This window comes from Apteryx mantelli, chromosome 1 (assembly GCF_036417845.1).
Source record: "Apteryx mantelli isolate bAptMan1 chromosome 1, bAptMan1.hap1, whole genome shotgun sequence".
NCBI classification, from domain to species: domain Eukaryota; kingdom Metazoa; phylum Chordata; class Aves; order Apterygiformes; family Apterygidae; genus Apteryx; species Apteryx mantelli.
The window spans coordinates 121,970,981-121,994,915 of NC_089978.1; the positions used below are offsets into that span (position 1 = coordinate 121,970,981).

General features: G+C 37.6%; 1 protein-coding gene across 1 annotated transcript in view; it reads right to left on the reverse strand.

Annotated features, from left to right (window-relative positions):
- Window positions 1-407: 407 nt before the first annotated feature.
- The window catches only part of EPHA3 (EPH receptor A3), a 239,374-nt gene continuing 215,846 nt past the window's right edge, over window positions 408-23,935 (reverse strand). The window contains exons 14-17 of the mRNA XM_067300459.1: window positions 22,516-22,665; window positions 20,327-20,520; window positions 5,907-6,062; window positions 408-4,457 (exon numbers count right to left, since the gene is read on the reverse strand). Of these exons, the coding sequence (XP_067156560.1) occupies window positions 4,352-4,457; window positions 5,907-6,062; window positions 20,327-20,520; window positions 22,516-22,665 (606 nt within the window). The 3' untranslated portion in view covers window positions 408-4,351. The remainder of the gene's footprint in view (window positions 4,458-5,906; window positions 6,063-20,326; window positions 20,521-22,515; window positions 22,666-23,935) is intronic.

Consider the following 23,935-nt stretch of genomic DNA (forward strand, 5'->3'; position numbering starts at 1 on the left):
TCGACCTTCAACTAAAGATATCAAGATGAAATGCCAAAAAATGCTACTGACTTGCTAAAGCTTGTAAAGTTTATCCACTTTCTGACTCCATCACAGGTACATCATTTATTGTTCTGAATAGGTAAGAGCAGCAAGTGCTGAAACGGCCACAAGCATGCATGATCATTTATGGTACAGGAAGACCCTATTACTTTACTCCTCAAATAATGGTAACTGGTTTTGGCAAACATGCAAACCATTCATACTTTTCGAGGAAGATAATTCTTGAGATGCAAAGTTGGGTCGTATGTTGCCATTTGCAAATAAGCCTTACTTCAGTGAAGCATATAGAAACAATTTGTGAGGGACATAACAAAACAGGAGCAAAATATTATCTAATACAGATACTCAGAGGCAAGAAATGATCATGGGGTTAAATTACAGTAAGCGGTGGGCTTTTTTATTTTGTTGAAAAGTACATCTTTTACTGGATTCAACATTATAATAAGATGAAAAGAGGTCCACTGGTAAGGGAAGAAAAAAAGCAAAAATTTGGAAATACTTGACACAACTAAAACTAATGACAGCTTTTTCAATATCCCATAGGCAGGCTCTAGTAGATGATGTTTTCCCATATCCATGGAGAAAGTAAAGTCTTTGAATGACATCAGTTGAGCAAAATGCTGGTCTGCTTATTTCAAACCTGCATTACTAGTTTATTTTTTTTAATAGATAATATAGGTAATATCTAGCTTTCATTCTGAACCCATGCTTTAACAGTCAGAATTTATCCATATTTAATTACAATTCTACCACAGTTTTCTAATCAAATAAATTTACTTTGTCCTCCAAGCAATCACCTCAATATTCCAGTATGTAAAAAATACTTTCATTATGTTTATTATAAAAATATAAATGTTTCCACTACAAATCATTTTACATTAGTAAGAGGCCATCTACAATTGCACAATATATAAACTAAATGAGTAAGTAATGCTTTAAAATACAAGTTAAAAGTAAATACATATTGCCAATCAAATCACATCTATACATTGCTTATTGAATGCTAAGTAACAGCACAAAACTAGATATGTTAACAGAAATAAATAAAATGGAAACTATATTTAAAGATACAAAACCAATAATATGGTATGCGATTTTGTGAGTAGTTGCATTTTGCTTGATGTCGATAACCAATGCAAGTCCTGTACAGGAAGATGGCCACACAAATTCTAATATCTCTACTCCACAATGAAGAATTGTACACTGCTATGTTTACATATGTACATGGGGAAAAGGGAGTATAGGATGTTTGCAACATAGGCCACTTACAGTACAAATCAACTTTTGACAGGGAGAAAAAGATAAATGTATTTAAAACACTCTACTCCTAATAGCAAAGAAAAGCAAAATTGAGTTTCTTTTTTCTCAAGCATCAGTGAGATTTAATTATTTATGCTGAACATGCTTAAACAGTGGGCAAGGAACATGACATGATAGTAAGAGAAAATTCAGGGTATTTGGTGCAAAGTTTTCAGTCCCAGTCTAAAACCGTATTCTTGTTTTCAGAAGCATTTCACAGATCTCTCCCTTTCCTCCCCCCAGCAGCAGAACAAAGCTGCAGAGAAAAATCAAGAAGAATACGTTATAAAAGCCATCCCCATACATACTGTATCCAAATGGATTTTGGTGACTTAAATTCACTAACAATGTCTGATTTAGATCTTAATTTCAAATTGAAGAGAAGAAAGGCTTTGAACGAACTAAGCATCTGAAAATATAGCTTTTGTATTTAGGATGCTGTATTTCACTATGAATTGCTATCTATCATGAGAAATTCTTCATATCTTAAGTGCTTTATTTTCATTTTCTTCTGTTTTTAGTTTTTTTATTTCAATTTACTTTAAAACCCATTCATTCTTCTTTCTTTAAAACCCATTCATTTTTCTTTCAGATCACATAAATAAATGTGAGTGTATTTCAAATTGAATCCTTTTAAGCACGCTCACTGCCAGGAGTCACTAAGTCACTCATCTGCCTCTATTTAGCCATGTGTGACGAATGTCCTCTCTTTACATTTCGTAAGTATTGGATCTGTGAAGAACACTTTAAAAGCTGATTCAGCTACACAAATCCGAGGAACTGATTCTTCCCTTGCACATGTGCCCTATGCTGCTAGGACCTTCAAAAACCAAACCAAACCAAACCACCACAGAAAGAAAAAGTAGTTAACTGCTTTTCCCTGCACGGCAAAACGTGGCATGCCACGCAGTAAACTGCCTTGCATACAGTCTTGGACCATCTGTCTGCCTTTTCAGGGACTCACTGTTATTTACCAGAAACAGGTTTAAGTTTAAGCAAGGCAATTTGGAAATCCAGAGTGTTTTACAGTAATGGCCAGGGCCTGACTTCTGCATGCCTTGTATCGAGCCTAGAGTGTTAAGAAGCTTACGGTGTCTGCACGGAGCACAAAAAGTGCCTCACGCTGTGATTTAAACCGTTTCCAGAGCAAAGAGCTATGTCCGCTCAGAATCAAGACCACCGTGCTCAGGAGCAAAAACTTATAGCTTGTTTCAGTGAAAAAAATGGGGGAGGATTCTTGAATCCTGTCCTTCAAGTTCCTTTTTCTACTGGGTAACGTGAATGCTCTCCTAAAAACAGGCGCCTTTCTGCTTTTGTTCAAGCAACTAAGCAGAGTTTATTCTTCTCCTTCAAAACACTGCAGCATCCCTTACTCCTTGACTCATGTTTTAGAAGGAAGAGCCATCTGCAACTACCTTTTGGGTGGAGTTTGATTTTTTTGGTTATATGGGAACACTTAGCAGACTGCATCCTTGCAAGTGCTCGATTTTGGGACTCTCAGACAGCCATGAGATAGGTAATGCGTCATTCCTGCCAAGACTGGGGTGGCTCCAGACATGTGCAGATGCAAACACAGGTGCCTAAGGAACCTGAGGGTCAAAAAGTAAGGCACCTGTAGGATTGCAGCAGCTGAACAAAAGTCTTGAGGATCAGACTTAGGTAAAATTAGACACCAAAGTCCCACTTTATGAGCTTAAATTATCCTTTTAAACCTGGCTGCAAGTCACCATTTCAGCGTAATTATCAGTGGCTGCTTACATGGTAATACACCTCCCTCTGAGTTACCAGATGAAGAAATACAGCATCAGGAGCAGAATCTATGAAATGGAAACCAGAAATGGATCGCTCCTCAGTGACCTCTGAAAGCGCCCTCGGTTAATGCAGGATGCAATTCTGATTCCAATTATGTTTACTAGACAAATATGCCGCCTGAACACTACCTGAGAACAGTGGTACTTGTGTGTAATAGGAAGTCAGGCTTTTGGGAAGTAAAGGAAATGCATGTGCTTGACCAGGATAGATGTTGAGTTAGAGATCAATATGCATACAATTCTGCCAGTATATGAGCCTGTGTTAAAATACCATTCACTGTAAATGGAAGAAATGTCAACAATTCCAGATGATTTCTTTAGTGATATAGCTGGAAAAAAGACCATCTCTCTTTCCTTCTGTATTTCATATACGATGTTACGAGCATAAAATTATCTAGAAATTAACCTTCATACAATTGCTACCAATGAAGTTTGGATAACGTGTGGCACTTGGCAGTAATATAGCCAGGTCAAGGTATTTAAGCATAAATATAAACAATAATGGAAAAAAACAAAGGAAATAAATATGTCTTTTCAAAATTAAGACTTTTTTCTATTTAAATGAACACAGTTAGGGAAGCTAACATCATGGCAAAAATCTTTTGTCAACTAATGCAAAGTCACTACAAACTTTATTTCTGTACTCCTTTCTGAAGTTGGAATAGCATGTTACAATGACATTATAGTAAATATGGCCAGATATGTTTTGAGGTATAGTCCTCTATTTTCCTTGCTTTTAAAGAAATAAAATACCTGTAACGGATCTCTTCTGTGTATAAAAATACTGCAAGTCTTTCTTTCTTTGTTTGCTGTATAGATCAAATACACAGCTTTTACGTCCATGTTTTTTTGTGTGTTATTCAGTCGCTTAATAATCAAATGGCTCTAGGTTTTAGTATCATTGTTTTTTACTTGGAAGGAAATTTTACATATTTTTTTCTTTTGAAATTTATTACCTGCATCAGTCAGTTAAGAGCACCCACCCTTTAGGATTAATAGATAGAAAAAAAGTTCGCTCCTATTTTTAAGGCATTTATACTCATTATCTGAGTGTCTTAGTGGGTTTGAAATTTCAACCATTATGTTTCCAAAGCTGTTGCAAAGTACTCCTTCAAATTGTGCTGTTTATCAGCCATCGCTTTTGCCCTTTGAAGCAACTTCTCTCCCTTTTTCGTCCTGAGCAACATCATTTTGGTACCTTACACAGGAACAGGGCTGTTCTTTGTATGAGTTTCTAGAGCTTTGATACTGCTAATAATCTTCTTTTGAGGCCCCACAACTGTAACACCGACTTTCTTTGTGTCACTGGAAGAAAGAGAACATGCACTTCATGAGTAAGCATACTATCTCTGTGTCTTCTACAGCTGATGTGAGCAGACAGCAATCAACTTGCCCTTCTTATATTGCTACACTGGAGGAGCCTCCAGGTATGGAAATACTGCTGTGACACAAACCCGGATAGGAAAAGTACTAAGGGCCATTGTATGAAAATAACAGGAGACTGCAAAGCAGAGAAAGAAAAGAGTAGAACTCATTTAGCCTTGTTCCGCTTGCTTACCTGAAAGAAAAGACAATGAAACAGTGTTTTCTAGTGATATACGTACTGGGATTTGGGACTTAGGGGCAAGGGGTTCACTTCTGGGCCAGCTGCGAGCTTGAGCCTCTCTACCGTCTCCATTCCCCTACCAGTCTGACTGGTTTTCCTGGCCAGTGCTGACATCTTGCTCTTATGTACTGAGCCCTCTGAACAGTTTTCGTAACTATGGTATCAAGATTGAGATTAATGTCTGTGGCCAAACTTCCAGGGTCTACCGTCTTTGCTCCCTGTGCAACAGCGAAGTGGTTTAACATATTGCTAAGAGCTAATTAACCAGTAGCTCACAGGAAATTGGACATTCCTAGAGGATTTCTGCACTGTCCCCATAGGGTAATTGTTATAATAAGCCATTATCAACCTTTTTATAGTTGCAATAATACACTAATTAACAGCATTAATGTGTTTAATTTTCGATACCGCAGCTGTTAGTTACTTCTTCCTCACTTGTCTTGTACCCATCTCTCCCAATAAGCAATCAAGATTTTCTTTTACAGTGAGTTCATAGCTGTACCTGATGCCTTTTTTCAGGTGCAAAGAGAACATTACCATGTTGTTCCTTATCACAAGAACAAAGACAGACCACATTTGAACATAATAAACTGTCAAGTCTTAAACTTCCAAGTTTATTACGTTTAAATATCGGAACAGGAGGCAGGAAGAAGTTCAGCCCCTGAATAATTATTAACGTGTAGTAAGAAAGCAGCTACACAGTGCTTGTCCTGGGTCACCCTGGCTCGACAGAATACGAGATGGGCAATAAAGGAAGAGAGTGGCATAGGTGCCAGCTGTGAGAAACCCCATGTAAAAGGCAGATTATAAACTATCAGCTCAGAAACTTCCTAAACTGTGAGTGAAGGAACATTACACTGGTGTACCACAATATGCATAGTGTTATTTCTTCAGAAGAAATTGAAATTTCCTTGGCATAAATGAGAAAAATCTATGAGACTATAGCCTTCATGCTATCAACAGAGCATCTAACAGTTTCCTCCATGTGTATTCCAAGTATAACATTAATAGAAGTCTGCCACTTTAAACATAACATTTTGGCTACACACTAGAAACTTAGTGTAAGAAATGCTACTCTTACGCTTATGTTTAAACCTGTACCCCCAGCCATAACCAGTGATGAAGAGTTGTGGTCAATTCAGACTTACTTTGTGGAAATCTTGGCTATTGTATCACAGGAACTGTATTCCACGCCTGTGAAAATGTCTTTGCACTGTCCTGTCCGGAAACCGTTGAGCCAATCACCTGTTGTGCGGAAGGCTGAAATATCAATGTTGCTTTGGTCCAGGAGAAGATTTGATGGCCTGAAATAAAAAAAAGCATGTGATGAAAGCTAGGGAGCAGGGATAAGTATGGATTTATTTGTGTCTAAATTTAACACTAGCATCAGTAAGAGCTTCCAGGCTACGTGCAGCTTTTCTGTTCATCTGTGGAATTATCTGTCACTGAGGCCTCATTTATCCACTTTGGCAGCTTTGAGGAACACTTTGTAATCATTTTGCTTAAGCGTTCCAGCTTTTCAAGCCCACAGTTTAAATCACCGAAGCATCGCCAACTCATGAAATGTTTTGTTACATTACAATTTAATGTGTTTAAGCATTAGCAAAGACAAGCCTAATTTAGACTGCATTTATGTGATTCACCTGGTCCCAAACAATGTACTAGTTCCTACTATGATGCATGCTCTTAATTTCAAATGGAGTGTGTTGGTAGAATTTACACATATCAAACATTCAGAGTATTGCAGCCTATTGCAAAACCCTAGATGGTGCTACTACAGTTGGAAGCACAAATAATTGGACACTAGTGGCTTTAAAAAATTATATTAAGTCTAAAAAGCAAACATTAAGGGAATTTGTGAGACAAATGTAACTGCCCATGCGTGATTTGTATTTTGCAATGCACAGAGACAGAAATGACGAAGTTTGTTGTTAAATACATTGAGCCAAATGTACATGCATTTGCCATGCCCATGGTAGCCATGCTAGGACTGAAACTTCCATAAAGATATCATACAAATAATTTCAAGGTAAGAATAGAATCATCTGCCTTTGAAATGAACGTGGTGCTTATGAAGGATGCTGAACTGACATGGTGGCAACAAAGTTCTCTATTTAAAAATCTAAGAAGAAGAAATCAGTTAGAAATCACTTCCCTTTATTCTACTCACTCATGGCACCTCAAATCTAACACTGAAAGGAATCAAGACTACAGCTGTGAGATGGTCACTCAGTCTTCAAACCCTTTGTTGTATTTTTTTGTTTCAGTGCCTTCACTGCTCTTCACGCACGTTGTGGACACTCACTTGTTTCATGGAAGTCACTGCGCAAGCAACAGACTACAATGACTTTGGGCTACAACTGATCTTGAGCAGAGTTCGACTGTGAAATAAAACATCTTTTATTTCATTAAGCATCTATTTAAGCATTCTCCCCAGGAATTAACATAGGCACCGAGGTGTGGAACCTTTCCTGTATGAACCACAGGTTCATTTAAGCACTGGTTTGGAGAAGCAGATTATTACAGCATTAAAATACATGCAGAAAAAATACCAACATTGTGCCTAAAAGTATCTAAAACCTATTTCAGGTTAGCAACTAAAAACAACAGTCCTTCCTATTCGCAGGTGGATTTTGAATGAAAACATTTTCTATTTTCTTGGCATTACAGTGCCAACCTTTTCATGCCTGGGTCCCTGTGTCTTTTTCTTATCTCACTAAAAGGAATTAAAGAAAATATTTCATTATGTTTCTTTATCCATTTAAACCTTTTCCTGTCTATCTAACTAGAAGTTATTGAGAACAAAACATTCATCTGGAAATAAAGATAAGGATTAAATGCATATTTTTTCACCAAGGAGGAAATGTATTGCAGCTGACCCTGCACTTTGCATACTGCAAGTGGCACAACTGTCTGCTCCCATATTGATCCAAAAATTCAGTCCTGTCTGACCACAGGATTCTTGCTTTCATGGTCTTGTTATTATATTATGACTTCTTATCTAAGGGCAGAGAGGTTAAAAAAATCGCCAGCCCTTCCTTATTTAGTTGCTAGAGACAGGATCTACCTCACTTAGTTTTAGCCATCTAAAAATACAGCATGTAAACCCAGATAGTTTTCTGAACTATTGCTACAGTCCGTGGAGAGACACATGCATTTCTAGGGGATTTGTCCATTCTGAAACAGGTCTTCAAGACAAAAAGCTTACATGAGATACCCAGCTTTTAGGGTGGGAAGTGAATCTGTTCTTAGCTATTCTTCCTCACTGACTTGCTATTTTTTCTAAACTGTGTAAGCCTCTGAATAGCAATACAATCAGTAATGTCTTTCTACTGACAAGGCATCTTACTAATTCTAATTACCTTACTATCTCAGTGCTAATTAGTATGATAATAGCTTCCTTGACTAGTCAGATGCTATTAGAGAACATCACCTGCTATTTCCTCATTTTTCCCTCCACTGAAAAACATGTGCCTATACTGGACAGCTTTTAGCCCTCCTTCAGAAAAAAAACATGCTTCATTTTAAGTATGAGCAGCTTATGGGTGTTTATGTCAGCTCACGCACAAAGCTAAGCACGTGCTTAGCTATGGGATCAGTGTGGTGCTGACTCATGAGCACAGCAGGCTGAACTAAAGGATATCCAACGCAGTTATCGCTGCAGCTGCACAATCTATCTCCTCCAGTAGATTTTATTTTCATGACTCTAGTGAAAAATCACCTGCACAAGAGCCTGATTACTACAGCTAAATCCATCCAAAGTGAATTTCTTCACTGGTGGGAAGTGAAATGAGATGTGGTTAGACAAACACCATGATTTGAAGATAGTGATTATGCAGTCTAACTGGTAGGTTACAGTTATTTGGTACCAAAGTTATTGGTACCTCTTCATCCCAAAGCCAAACCATCTCTGAGCATTGTAAAAAAAGCTAAAGAAAGAGTTTGTAAAGGCTCCCAAGATCATTAAGTGCTTAAAAAACACCAAATTTAAGCTCTTATAAGCAGTCTAGAAAATCCAAACAAAACCTCTGTACCCCAATACTTGTTTTTGTTAAGTTTCATCAAGATCAGAAGTACTAAAATAGCATACACTTGCAGTACATCTGACTCACACTGGAAACAGGAAATACCACATCAGTTACATTGAGATTTTTTACCTGAATTTTGAAGAAAAAAACAATCTGGCTTTGAGATCAAATATTGGCTACATATTAAACAGCACCTTCTACCTTTGATGCTTTGCTAATCATTATAAATCAGCTGATTTCTTTCAAGATCAGAAAATGATTTCAGTATCTTTTTCCCTTCTGGGATCTCAGGACACCATTAGAGAGCTACTCAGATGCTTGAAAATCTGACTTCAAAATCATAAATGGACAAATGCTGCTATATATTCAATTTCAATTTTCATCAGGTCTCAGAGCACTGATGTCCCTGACTGGGCACCTTTGGCCTAACTATCTTCTCTCTAGAGCCCAGCCAGGACAAGAAGGCTGCTGCCTGCTGTAACAGACTCTGGAGATGCTGGGGCCTTGACCACTGTAAATGACTAACCATTGACACCAACTATGGACCTTACATCCTGAGAACAACCGTAGATGGAAACAAAAGTGGCAGAAAACACCAGAACCCTGCTCTGTCCCCCAAACAAGAAAGAGGGGAAAGCACATATAGCAACACCAAAATAAAGCCTGAGCTAAGCAAAGAAGATCCAACAGACTTATGTTCTTGTTCCCATGCTAAAAACAGATCTTAGGACCTACATGATATACAGCTCTAAATGCCTTCCAGTTAAAGGCTCAGGTTTGACAATCAGGCCCAAGATATTTTTATTCAGTAGCTGTACAGCCTACATCTCCCTGACTACTGTTTGTCCCAAGAAGAGCCAATGCTTTTTATTTATAGTTTTCTGGGTATAGTGTCTGGGATCCCAAGTCATTTATTAAGAGTATTTATGAAGTGTTCTTAGTGATAAAGCATGGAGTTTTTTTTTTTTTTCCAGCCTAGTATGTCTTTTCAACTTAAATCTAATAAAACAAGGCCTGACTCAAGAATCACTAATGAAAAAAAAGTATAAACAAGTTGAAATAGAACAGGTCTCTAGGATTAGGAATTAGAGTGGCCCAAAAGAGCTTTTATGTTTATTACTTGGATCAAAGTATCATCAGAACAAAAAATATGACCTAATTTTAATGTAAGTGACCTCAGAATAACCAGCACTGTAAAGTATCATTTTTCTCCTTGTAGGATTCCAAATAAAAATTAGTTACTTTCCTCCTCAGAGAGGACATCTGGATAGTTTATCAATGAACAGGAATTTGTCTCACTGCGAAGAGCCTGTGATGTCTCCTCACATGCACCAAGGGAAAGCTGGGCTTTCAGAGCATCTGCACACATCGGCAGTTTTTTCCCCTGACCCAGCCCCTAGACAGAAGGTCTGAACATGAAATTTATGGTCTGGGTGATGTGCGCCATGAGCTCACACTTTACTAGACAAATTAGATGGGTTGCAATCCATGCAGCTGTAAACGACGTCCTGCAGGGTTCCACCTGATCTTTTACAGCTTTTCATAAATCAGTACCTACTAGCTTCAGAAGAGAGTCATTAAAAAGAAATCATGGAAATTACATGTTTGCTCAGGGGAAGTGAAATAGAACATTTCCCTCTGTCTTTTCTTATTATTTCCCCCTGCCTCCTTTTTTTAAAACTCTTTTTATTTTGTTGCTTTGACCAAACCATGATATATCTCCATTGTGTTATCTGTCGACTGTCATGGAAGGACTTTTTATCCTGTTCATCCTTACTGTGTGTCTATCTACAGAGCGATATTTGCTGACATGTGGTGCCCTGAAAAAAATCAACAAGATTCACCTTAAGAGGACCATTTAACAGTGAGATGCCAGTTACAAAATGCCCTATTGCTGAAAGCTTTCTCTGGATGTGCCCATTATGTTAACAGTTGGAATTAACCTCTGAGTCATACACAGTGGCAGGGAGAACTCTAGTTTGTTATCATTAGCACAGCTTTTTGTCACAAAGCAGGGAAACTTTTGTTACACCATATAATAATGACAAAGAACACAGAAAATATCATTAGAAACCTTCCTACTATGGTATGATAATCTCATCTGTGGATGGCTGCTATTTGGTGAGAAAGAGATATATTAATTTATAAGTTCAGGAAACAGGACCAATAAGAGGAAAATATTCTGTCATTTCTTATGCACAAAGAATGGGATTCTGCAAATGCACAAAGGCATTCTGTAGGCATGATCCTGTATTTCAGGTTGCAGTACTTCCTCTCTTTCCACTCCTTCCTCCAAACAATGCAAACCAACTTTCAATTTTTAAATCTAGCAGTTTCCTTTCTACAGTCAGAGTACAGGACATAAATGCTTTCTTTTAAAGGGGAAAGCATTTAAAAACATAAAGTAATTTCCTGTGGCAAATTTTAGATGTTTATAATCTGATTTTGTAAAGTGAAATTCCTCCCTAAGAGGGAACCGAGGCTCTTACAGGCGTGAAAGTCACACTGGACTTTTTACTTGCTAGCTCTATGTTGTCCATTGACAAAAAATTTACCACAGCTTCCTCTGGGATAATGAATAAATAAAATTTCAGCTGCCCCCAGATGTCAGTCCTCCAGTCTTCAGCTGTACCTCGGACTAGGGTTTCTAAGGAGCTTCTATCTTTTCAGCATCCTGGTGGGGGGTATCATATGCCTGCGTGTATCAATGCTTCTCAATTTACTTTTTTCCCACCAAAACCAGAGAAGACAGTGAAGGCAAAAACTACCAGTGTGTGGCTGAAATGATTTTCCTTTTCTCATAATACAGCTTAAGCTGTTCAGCAACAGAGGCAACAGAAGTTCTGTCACTGGCCATTTGGTGGGATTCGTAGCTGCTCAGAGAAAAACCCTTAACAACAACCAGTCATTACTGGTAGGACAGTCTATAGGCTCTTTAAAAGAGGGAGAGAAAAATGCTTTAGAGAGCTTTTAAAATGCTGTTCTGGCTCTTTGTGTCTACCATTTTCTGTATATGAGTAGCCTTATATCTCACATTTGACTGCACCACGAATTTCGACAGACAGAGCATTCACTGCATCAGGCAATGGCTTTGTGCAGTTTCATTTTCCAGCATTTCCAGCTTAGAATTGACATTAACACTAATGAGGGCTGCACATGGTAAACACTGAGCTAAGAAAAATAGAACATAATCCCTCTGAATCACAATAAACAGCAAATGTGCAAACTAAGGACACATTCTGACCTGTCTACATTACTATTTAAATTCTAAACTATATACCTCAGTCTGCTGTGAATTCTTCTCTGAGTTTCATCAACAGAGTCAAATTAGAGGTGTGAAAGTGCAAATAGATGTTTTACTGTACATACTAACAGTAAGCCCTAGCAATTTTGAACTTTGGAGGAACAATGGTTCATTTGTATTTACCTCAGGCATGATATTAATGACTGCTGGCTAAAGTCACACAGCAACAGGTCTTTTATGTCTCTATCATGCTAACTGAAGTGCCCCCAAACCCCTTAAGTCTCACTCCTGCATTCCACATGCAACTCAGATTGTGATTATACATAAAGGAGTATTATTTAGTGTAACATTTTGTTTTGCTGTGTGATTTGTGGTTAAGTTTTTCCCGTATCCATGATTTCATTGTTTTACGCTTAACAGAAGAACAGCTAGCGTATTGGGTTTACATTATTTGAATTCTTTTAGAGCAGGCTGTCCATTTTAGGATACAGATTATATTGCTGCTGTTTTCTGAATGGGGCTAAAAATTCATCTGTAGGCTTCTGCTATGCAGCATTCTGCCAAGCCTAGACCCTTTTGTTAATACCTGGACAATCATGAAGCATGAGCAGCACTGAAAGGCTCTGACTATAAAACTGAAAGCTCCTTCCTTCAGTCCTGCAGTCTTAAAGTTCCTGAGAGTGAGAGGCAAACAAGCAAAATTACAGCAGGGCAGCAATATGTTTCGAGCATCTGAAACCATCTGACCTGAATGGCAAATAAAGGAGCTTTTCAACAAAATGTTTGGCCAACACAAATAGCAGTTTTGTAGTAAGAATTACTGTAAAAACAGGGCTTGAAGAATGTTGCAAAATGGAGCAGTCTAAAGTTTTGTTTTGACCTGTTCACTGCCCCTACTGAGCTTAAATTTCATAAATATCCCACCAAGCTAGTGTACTAGAAAGAGTTTCCACAGAATCATCAGATTTCAAGTGGAAACAAACTTCGTGAGAAGCAAACTTCAAATTTTTAAATACAAATGATTGCTCTGGACATATGAGAGCAAATATCACACTTAACCAGTGAGAGAGCCATAGCGACAGCCAACAAAGCAAATTTTCAGCAGCAAACACTTGCACTCAGCTACCCACAAATAACATGTAGGCCAAATACTGTTTAAGAAAATTATTCCAGGGAATAATTCAAACAATGCATGAAATTCAAGAATATCAGGATAGGGCTACAAACAACTTGCCAACACGTGAAAGTATGGAAGAAGAATTAATCATACACATTTTCAAATACTTTCTTAGTTTCATCAGGAAGAGTAACTGACCTTGACCCTTTATATTTCCTGGACTATATTAAAAGAATTTCAGCTATGCTTTTTCTGAAAATATGTTGCTTTCTTGTCTTTTTAGTTTTAGATATAGCAATATTGGCAGAACTCACATTTTAAATGGAGAACTTCTAACATGTAAAACAGATCCAAAACCAAATCTACCTCCTATGCTGCAATGCAATTCAGATATAATGCACTTTTTTGCTGTTTTTTTTCAATAGTTACATAGTTATGAATTACCAAATAAGATGTATTTAAGGGATTAAAAAAAAATCATTTAAGTGTTTAAAAATGAAAACTTTTTTTTTTAATTTCTGTAGTCAGACTTGTGAGTTCCTCATTACAGAGTTGAAACTTGGAAATTAATGGAAGAGGAGAAACGTGTATAATAGTATGAGATATACAGTCTCAGACCTCTGTTTCACAGCAATGGCCAGTTTTTCCCTCTGTCTTGGTTTTCAGTCAAAGTCAGCGGAGTTTCAGGGAGGCAACTATACATTCTGTAAACTTCAATTCCAGAGCCTTCAAAAGCATTTTAAAAGGTTTTATACCTGTATCTTAATTGACATTCATAAACACAAAGAAAGAATTTTGGTTGCATATTCATTATTATAAATGAAGAATAATTTGACTGAGCTCTATGAAGTACCTCTGTATTTACACTCGTGTTCTGGAAAGCAGACATTTGGCCTTAAATTTTATTTAAGTACTACCCACAGAAAAGGTTTTGTAGTTAGCAAGGACAATGGTCTTCATTCTGAAAGTAGCACAAATATAATTTTAAATGTCTTTTTATTTTGGTAAGCAGTGTTCTTCCTTTAAAAATCTGTTTCAGTTTCCCCATTCTAGCTTTTCATATTATATTCTTTTCAGAATTCCTTTAATAAACTACAAATAAAAGGCAGACACGTAACTTCTCACATTTTGCAATTGGTAACACTTATTATGCTATCCAGAGAAGACTAGCGGACTAAAATGAGTATCTGAAATTACAAAATAAAACATTGCTTCAGAAGCTTCTACGTGTAAGAACAGAGGTTCAGTTTTTAACCCTTTAAAAATATCTTAATCCCAAGGACTGACTGGAAATTAGTTAGACTGGCTGATGGTCTCTGATGGAGTGCAAAGAGAGGAATCTACAAAGTGCAAGAAGCTCAGCCTTGGGTTCGGTCTCTATTTATGAAATCAAGCAGCTTTCGTGAAGCTTACTGGCTTTGCTGAACAAGCTCTGTCTTTTCTATACATTTCATACTACAGGTAGCTCCATGTCAGGCAAAATAGATGTTGAACCCTATTAACTGGTTAGCCTGCAAGTAGCACCTTCATCTTCAAACATTTGGTGCAAAATTTCTAATTAATCCTCCAGTGAGGAATGTAACTTAAATTTTACAGATGGCCAGAAAAGTTAGCTAAACATAATAATCACTTTAAAAGTCCTTATAAAACATCTGGATTTGAAGTGGATGATGTTTTGACATTTTCCAAAATAAAATGAAGGCCAACTGATTTTGCAAAATACTTGATAACTGCATTTCCAAACTGAAAACTGTTTCACAAATGTGTTTCCAACCACTCTACTGGTATCTTACTAAGAAAGCAGAGAGAAATCGCCAGCTAATTTTAAAAAACTACCTGAAAGCAGTAAAACATGATAACGACTTTCCATGTTAGATGCTTGGGATAGATACGAACTGAGAATAAAGACATTAAAGGAAAAATGTGTCATTAAAATCTCCTTCCTCTTAGATCTTCTTCTCAATTTGCAATGCAAAATAAGTAGTAATTTTCAGTGAAGACCCAATGAAACTAACAAAATTGTCAGCTCTTAACTTGGAGCAGCTCATACAATAATGACCTTTTTTTTTTTACAAGGAAGATAGTTGTTTGCTTTCTGCATTTTATATATGAGACAAATACTTGCAATTCTTGTACTTAAATATAGTTATTAATAAAGCTAGAAACACAAGAAAAGGTTACAGATCATTTAATAAAGAAACATCCTGAATTGTCAGGTGGTTCCAATACAATTCCTTTCTTCCTGTCCTAAATATATGTTTACAGTATAAAGGACAGGGGTAACACTTGACATCGTCTTTCATTTTACCAAAAGGTTATAGAAGCAAAAGTACATATACAGAAGCAGACTGATTTTTCTGTGTGGATTCCTTCCCAATTTTGAAATCAACCACAGAGCTGGTGGAAATTCAGAATTTCTGAAAATTATGTGTTTGAATTAGAACGTTTTTCAACTTTTTCAAAAAATTTTTTTGGCAGATGCTGTGGATTAACTTTGCTATTCCTGTTTTAGCAGGCTTGAAATGACTAAGTGATTTTTGTCCCACCTATACCACAGATATAAAACAAGCACAGCCCCACGTTCACCAGAACAACAATCGGAAAGCTCCAATATTACTCACGTTGCCTGAATCCCATTTCAGAACCCTGATACCTAAAAGTCACACTATCCTCCAACAGTATAATCCACTTTCAGACATAAATGCTTTAAAGATATTTTTAATTATACACTATGTTTCAGATGTATTTTTTCAAATGTCTGTGTATGATAGAGTAAGATTCATATATATAAAATGACAGTATTAAGTCATTGTAACTCTAGAGAATCATCTTACATATAACAGAGAAATGTTTTGCTCAGAAACTAATCAGAAATAAGTGAACAAAAAGAAAATGAAGCGTTAATGAATCCCTTTCAGATTTGTAGTGTATAAAAAATTGTCAGTTGTGTGACTCTTGGGTTACTTTTTTTTTTTTTTTCACGCGAAGGAAACAGGAACTAATAAACCCTTTTAGATCACAGCTTCACCAACTGGTTAGCAGGCGGGTGAAGTGATTCTGTCTCTCCTATTAAAGTTTAGAAAACTTTCCATCTGCTTTGTATCTGAATGAAATGTTCACAAATGTGAAGTAATATACAATAGACCAAAAAATAATAAGCTCAAGTAGAAAAATAATGAAACTGATCAAAACTGGAAGAACTATGAACTCACTTCCACCCTAAAAATATCCAAACAACCTAACGACTCAGTTATAAAACTGAACATAAAACTCAGATAACAAGAAAGAAGAGCAAGACATAAATCAAAGAAAAATATGATGAGGTTAAGCTTTAGCAAACTGTATGACTTATACAACTTGATGCCTACTGAATTCTATATCTACAGCCCTTTACAGAGCTAGAAATATACTCAAGACAACCTCAAGGACTCAAAACACCCAAGAGCCTATAACTAGTGTAGGCTTTGTTAGAAAGGCCTCAAGGTGGCCACCTAATTAAAAAGTGAACTTTGACTGGTAAAAAAAATCAGCCATACTCTCTGTCCTTTACAAGGAACAAGCATGGAATTTTCATGTGAATTAGAGATGAAGCACAACATCAGAAAGATATTATAAAACATTTTTTATGCTAAAATTGCGAAAAATTTTTGCTGAGGTAAGGTGGACAAGCATGTAGAAAAATTTGCAAAGAGAAGGTTAATAAGGATAAAAAATCCCCCCAGGTATCAAGAAATTATTAGATGCCAAGGTGTGGCTAGAAAGGGTAGAAAACTGAAAAGGAAATACAAATTTGAAAGCTTTGACTCCTCTCCCATATTCCTATGAAATATTAATATAAAATATGCTCAGGCTATGGCCTTTGAAAAAGAAATACAGTCAAACACATCCTTCAGTTAAAGCCAGCTAAACATAATGTAACAGAGGACAGGGATATCCTATGCACCTCCAAAAATGTGTTTTTAAATAGAATATAAGATCACTGTGACTACTTTAAACAAACATCAGCTCTAAAATCTTTTAGAAGAGACAGGCTTTGCATCTGTAACAGAAATCATCAGGCTAAACATTTTTCCTGACCAAGTATATTTTGAACACCTCTAAGCATATGTTGGGGATGAAGCCTTAGCATTCTTTCAGTAGCAGGACAAAACGGGGCAGGAGGAGACCTCTGCAGCTTAGATTATTTACTTCTTATGGGTATGGAGAGAGGTGCTGTGGGAGTACTTCAGCCTCAAATAACAACTGCAAGTAGCCGTCTGAGATGATGTAATCCACCGAGCCCTCTGGGCCGAGTAAAGCACTTATCGCATAGGGCTTTACCGCTATAGTGATGTCTGTCCCTCTCAGGATGCTGATGGTAAAATGAAATCTGCTTGGAGACTGACTGTACCTCTTTTTTTCTCAGGAGCTGCCTTGAATCCCTGCTCTTCCGTATCAGTTGCCTATTCCTGCACATAATTCTACAGCAAGACCCAAAACCATTTGAAGCCTAGCTTCTTAATTTTCTCTGTCAGCCTTTATGAAAGGCATGCTGCACGTCAGAGATTTAGTCCCAGGCTAGGAGACCTACAGGCTTCTGCTGTAGAAGTAGGACAAGTTACCAGACAGAAGTGCCTCTGCAAGACACAAAGCGGGTGAAGATGGCTGCAGCTTTTATAACCAGAGCTGAGGTTTGAGATTAGTCAGTTTTGGCAATGGTCACATGGGGATGATCGTGGATTTCCAAATCTGCATAGGGCTCCCCAGCACTATGTTGTCACATCTAATTCTTAGTTGTATGCAAGTTTAAAGGTAACCTAGGTAGGTCTGCAGACACTGACAGGGAGAGAGCGAGATGGAGAGATCACTGATCACAGATTTCCTGAACTGCAGCAGATGCCTTCCCAGCGGGGAAGGGCTTTGGCTCTACCCCTCTGCCAGTGCCCGGGCCCCCAGGCCCTGCTGGGGTGCCCCCTGTGCAGACCCCAGAGTCCCCAGGTCTGTCACTGAGGGGTGAGGAGCTGCAGAGAAGGAGAGAGACTGAACTGCTTGGGAATGCAAGGGGTGCCAAGGACGAAGCAGGGGAAAGGGGAAAAGTAATGGGGAGGGAGGGAAGGGAATGAAAATTTCCTTTAACATCCCACCTACTCAGAAAGGCACTCCGCATCTAAGCTAAACCAGCAACTGTCTTAGAGCTCACCTCAAGTAGTGAAAAGTCCCCTACAGTGTTAGCAGCCTCCTGCCCCTCTTCTCTCCCCACGCCGTGCCATGAGCAGAGAGCAGAGCATCAGGATAGGGAAGTGAGAGCCTGTGTTGCCCCTGCCAGTAAATTACGTAATGAAATAGGAGCAGGGAGAGCGAAAGAAAGAGAGGAGAGAGCAAGACTGCATTTTGGTGCTGCTGAGCAGAAGCTAACTGAATGTGTTCCCCATGAGAGGATATCAGCTTTTCATGAGTGAACTGATGGTTCAGCATTGTTTTCAGCTCTGCTGGGGTTCAACTCCCTAATTACAAAGAGAAAAAACATGGAAATTTTGCTTTTGTTTGAAATGCAAAATATGCAGGCACTGATTTCTACAGTCAAACACCAAACACAATACATGATCCTCATGATTCTGAACTCCCCTGTTCAGCAGACCACTTCAGTATATCCCTGCAAGGTAATTATTTGCATGAGTCCTTTGCCAAATGGCAATGCAAGATGTCTAGAAGAAACCTGCTTGACTAAGAAGATAATGGTTAAACAACTTTGTTTTTTTTTCTAGGCAGTCACCTGGCAGATAACAGAAATAACTGTCCTGGTAGGCACTTTGGTTAACCATGTGTTAAATAGTCACCAATCAAATTATTACAATATAATTACTATGCAAGTGTTCTTCTCTCATTATAAATATTTTAATAGCAAAGCCCATTAGTATGGCAGCCTTCCTTTTCCCTGGAAGAGGGAAGTCTCTGGAGCAACAGTTGGAGGTAATTAGACTAGTCAGCCTCTACCTCAGCATACACCATAATGCCAGGGGCCAGGGAAAAGGTGGCAAGGTCCATGTTACCTGCACAGCAGGCTGCAGTATCAATGCAGTTCTCCAGGCTGCACTGCCTTAGCTCCAGTTCCATTTTTGTGCTTTCCCATTAGACTGCTGTGACGAGAAGTGTGATTTATTAGAAGTAAAGGTCTGAGAAGTATATTTTGCCATGTTCATTTTTAAAGCTTGCCTTGTGTCAGACTCTGGTCTCTGGCCCATGGAAGCAGCCCTCCAAGACCTGGGTCTGACACAGCAGAGAAGCAGAGTACCTCACTCACTGACTGTCTGTTTTGCAGATGGAAGATTTTTCACTAGCATTCGTGCTAAAAATAATTTTACATCTCTTCAGATCACTTCAGTAGGAGTATGACATTTTCTGCATTATATAAAGCAATTCACTTACTCCCTACTTAACCAAAGCTCTTATTTCACCACGTCCTCGTTATGTCTTTAGGTGTCAACACATTCTTCAGTTACTCCCTCACAGTGAGATAATGCTTGTCTCATCACAGTGATGTTCCAGAGTGTTTTGAATAAACAGGATTATAAATGAATGTTTTAATGCAATTAGGAATATTGCATGGGTTGGAAAAGAATTCCTAGTTAAGGCACTGATCTAACAAAAAATGTAGGTGCCTTTTTAAGTATGTGAGTACTATTCAAGAAGAAAAGATTATTCACATGATTAAAGTTAAGGTGATTTGTCAGAGCAGAGTGTAAGAGTGTATGATATAGAATATACGCGTTTGGCCCCAATTCAGAAAGATACTTAGGAACATGGCTAGCTTTAACCTATGAAACACTAAGAACTTACAACACCACATAAGGTCCAGAGAAGGAGAAAGAAGATCACATGAAATCACTCATCCATGTCTCTCTAGCAAACCTCTGCTCAATCTTACAATGGGTTTCACAACCCTAGCATAACTGCTTTGCTGAATTTAAATAACTAATAATAAATCAGCAATAAAAATAAGAGCAATAATAAAGATAATAACATTAAATCTTTCTCCCATATGGACAGCCAGGAAGCTTTCTTTAGCCTTCAAGATTGCATACAGCTATGGTTAAAAGTCGAAAAAGTGGGTTAACAAGGTAAACAAATTCTAATTATGGAAGACGAAGAAAACAAAGACATTTATTTATGTTATGTACAAAGTGGGATCTAGTATGTCACCTTGCTGCCGCATTGGTGATTATTTTCAGACTGCTGGGATTACGGATCAGTTTATCCAGGATGCTGACAATCTGCTCAAACTTGGGTCTGTTGTTTCTGTCTTTCTGCCAACAGTCCAGCATCAGCTGATACAAGGCAGCTGGGCAGTCCATAGGAGGTGGCAAGCGGTACCCTTCATCAACAGCCTTAATTACCTGCACAAGGATAAAAGTTTTTGAAAACTTCAAGGCACTTAAATCAACTTGTTCTTATCAATTCTGTGAACCACATTACCATGAACAATTTATGTTTAAACAAATGTGTTTATTCACTAATTGTCTTGCAGTGCAATGCTTCTGGTTTATGTGCAGAGTAAACCAGGCAGTAAATTAGGCATACAGAAAGAGCTAAAGGAAAGTTAAGATACAGTATGTGACTTTGAGGAACGTGAAAGTAAAAAGCAATTCCAAAACTCATATTTGATTAAACTAAATCTATAAATAAAAGCTACAGTTAGTAAGTTGCTTGTTTAACTATGCCGAAGTTCAAAAGGTCTTGAACACCACTTGCCTAATCATCGTCAGCAGCACACGATTTCCAAGGTCTCTGGTGGACATTCCACTCAGCAGAAAATAAACCTACCGTCTCACAGAAGATCCTGCACTTGTAGATCGAAGGCCATGTAAAGGAATTTGGCTGTTATTCATCTCACAGTGCCAGAAAATACCTCAAAAGCTTACTGCAAGGATAACTGTATACCTTCTACTGGTAAGGTGGGCAGCGCAGGCCCAATTGTTTTATCATTTGTCTAGGTGCAGAACCAGTGAGTTCAAAACTGTCATTTAACACATTGAAACTTAGCCTAGAATTTATAATATTATGAAGCTTTTTAATACACTAAAATTCCCTCCGTTTCACTGGAGTATAAGTCTCTTGATCATTCTTACAGTAGCTACTGCACCTTGAGTAAGAAAACAACTTATTCTAAGTAGAAAATGATAGAGCAATATTCTGTTAACCTTTCTGATCTTCTGTATCAGTTAATTCAAAAGCAGAAAAAAACTGTTCTGAGTCAGAACAGGGATAGGAAAATATTCCTGGTTTAAACAGCCATGAAGCAAAAGCATGTAAATAGGTTCATCTTTCCTGTTTTTGATTATAATTTGAACAGCTATTATGAAAGGCATTGCACTAGATTATCAACCTATGTAACACAAATAATTAACCTCTGCCAACAATAGAGAAATGCTCATGATCAGTTAAGAGAAAAATACAGCTTGCTGCTCAGACTTGAGTTCCAGTGGTACTCATTTGAAAGTAAAAGCTTTCTTCTCTTTTTTCTTATTTCTTTAATATAACGTAGTATAAAGAGGGTCTGACTATAAATATGTTACCAACTTTTAAAACTTAGTAATGATATATAGCAAGCCCTTGGAAAATCTAAGTGTATTAGTGTTTGTGCTTCAAAAAATTTCGTTCATAATTAACTCCTGTGGAATAAATCTAGGATTAACAAGATAACAGAAAAAAAAAAAACCCGAGACAGATATTAAAAAAATCTTATTTGGGAAAATACTATGCTTCTAACAAAATATTTTAAGAGATACATTAATTACTTGGATTGCAGACTTGGATAGTCTACCAGTTTAGCATAGAAGTCTGTTATTAGAAGGCTTCTAAACAAACCACTGTACTTCTCTGTGTTATTCGTTGATTACTTCCAGAAGTATTTTGGTTTCATTAAAATCTTAGTAGAAATGCTTTGCTTCTCTTTTTCACAAGCTCCAAGAGCAATTTATTCTGTGTATTTGACATTTATGGAAAACTTCTACAGAATATTAGAGAAGTGGAACCAAAGGGGATCACAGAAATTTAAGGAGGGAGTTTCTAACAATGAGCTAAGGAATGTAAAAGGGACTGACATCATTGCAGTGGAATTGTTTGAATCATCCAACAGAAAACCACCAGAGTGATAAAATTCTCTAATACATTCCTCGAGAGGTCCAAAATACCCTGCTAAAAAAGATGTCAACTTTTTGTTAAGTTCATTAGGACTTTTACCTGACCAGGGAGATTTGTAAATTTTCATTCCTACATCTTACTCAATGTCAATGTCAGAAACTCAGAGCCACCTGGTTTCATTATGCTTCACTTCCTTTCACAGCTTGATCCTTTATTTGAGAACATAACTCAGATGACTATATACTCACATCCTGGTTGGACATCTCCCAATATGGTCTCTCTCCGTAAGACATCACCTCCCAGAGAACAATCCCATAGCTCCATGCGTCACTGGCTGATGTGAACTTGCGATACGCAATAGCTTCTGGTGATGTCCATCGGATAGGAATCTTGCCACCCTAAGAGCAAAACAAAATAAAAAAAGTCCATTTGATTGTAATACAATAAATATAATTTTGCATGATTATTTTAAATGAAGCTTTGAGATTATCATTATACTCGTCTAATAAACAGCTTAAGCTGGAAAATGCTATTGCCACCTGTCATGAAAGCATTTTGTATACTACATAGAACGAAACATATTGCAGTGCAAAAGCTACTGAAGTTATATTGTATAGAGTGCATATAGTATGCATGTATATATGTGTGTATATATATATATATTTATGAATAATGTAATATGCATAGGTAATACTAAATGAATAGTAAGTTAAGTATCATTGATTTACAGTTACAAAATGTTAGGGAACTGGTAAGACAATCATACAGAATTAAGGAGAAAACGGCTAATGCTAGGTCCTTTCTTACACCCTAGACCCTTCGCACAGCACAAAAGGGCCAGATTTGGCTACAAATAGACATTTCAGGTGAATTCCCTGTTCGTGTGCAACTTACAGAAGAGACGCCATGTTTTCTACCCCATTCTAGGAAAATGAGGGGCCTTGATGCTACTCTGTTCCACTAAGACCAAACCTCCAGTTGCACAAGACACTGAGAGTGACAACATGTACAGATCACTTATTCAAGACACAGCCAACAGAGACAATCACAGAATGAGAGTGTCTGATGGTATCATTTGTGCAGATGGGAGAGTGCAAAACTGCCATGAGGGGAAGTGGTCTTAAACATTTTTACAGTCACAGGAGAAGCCATCATTAAATGATTTAAACTTAAAAAGAATTAAAGCCAGCGTTAGTATTAATACTGTAGTTAGGGGAACTTCTCTGATTAAGGCCACCATTTAGTGCCATAAGTCAAATTAGTAAAATGTACAAGCAGGCTGATTTTCTGCAGTATGAGAATTAGAGGGAAGAGATGATCGTTTTCCAATGGCGCCAGCTCTGACAGAGGTTTCGAAGGCTCTGATTAGGGGGTTGTGCATGAGAAAACAAAATCTCAAAACACAGCAGTGCAAAACTTTTTATTTAAAGTAATTCTGAAATGAATAAATTTGAATACAGTGAGAGTTTAAAGCTCTCTCCAGTTCCAGGAATGTAAAACATGTACAGGGATATTCTGAAGATCTGACACAAAACTGTAGCTATTTGAGGTACCTCTGAAACCCCCATTATACTAGCATCTGGTCATACACCTATCCTCACAAAAACCTGTGTGGGAAGACCTGAATAATCAGCAAGAACTAAAACATAAAGATATTAAGGCCTTGCC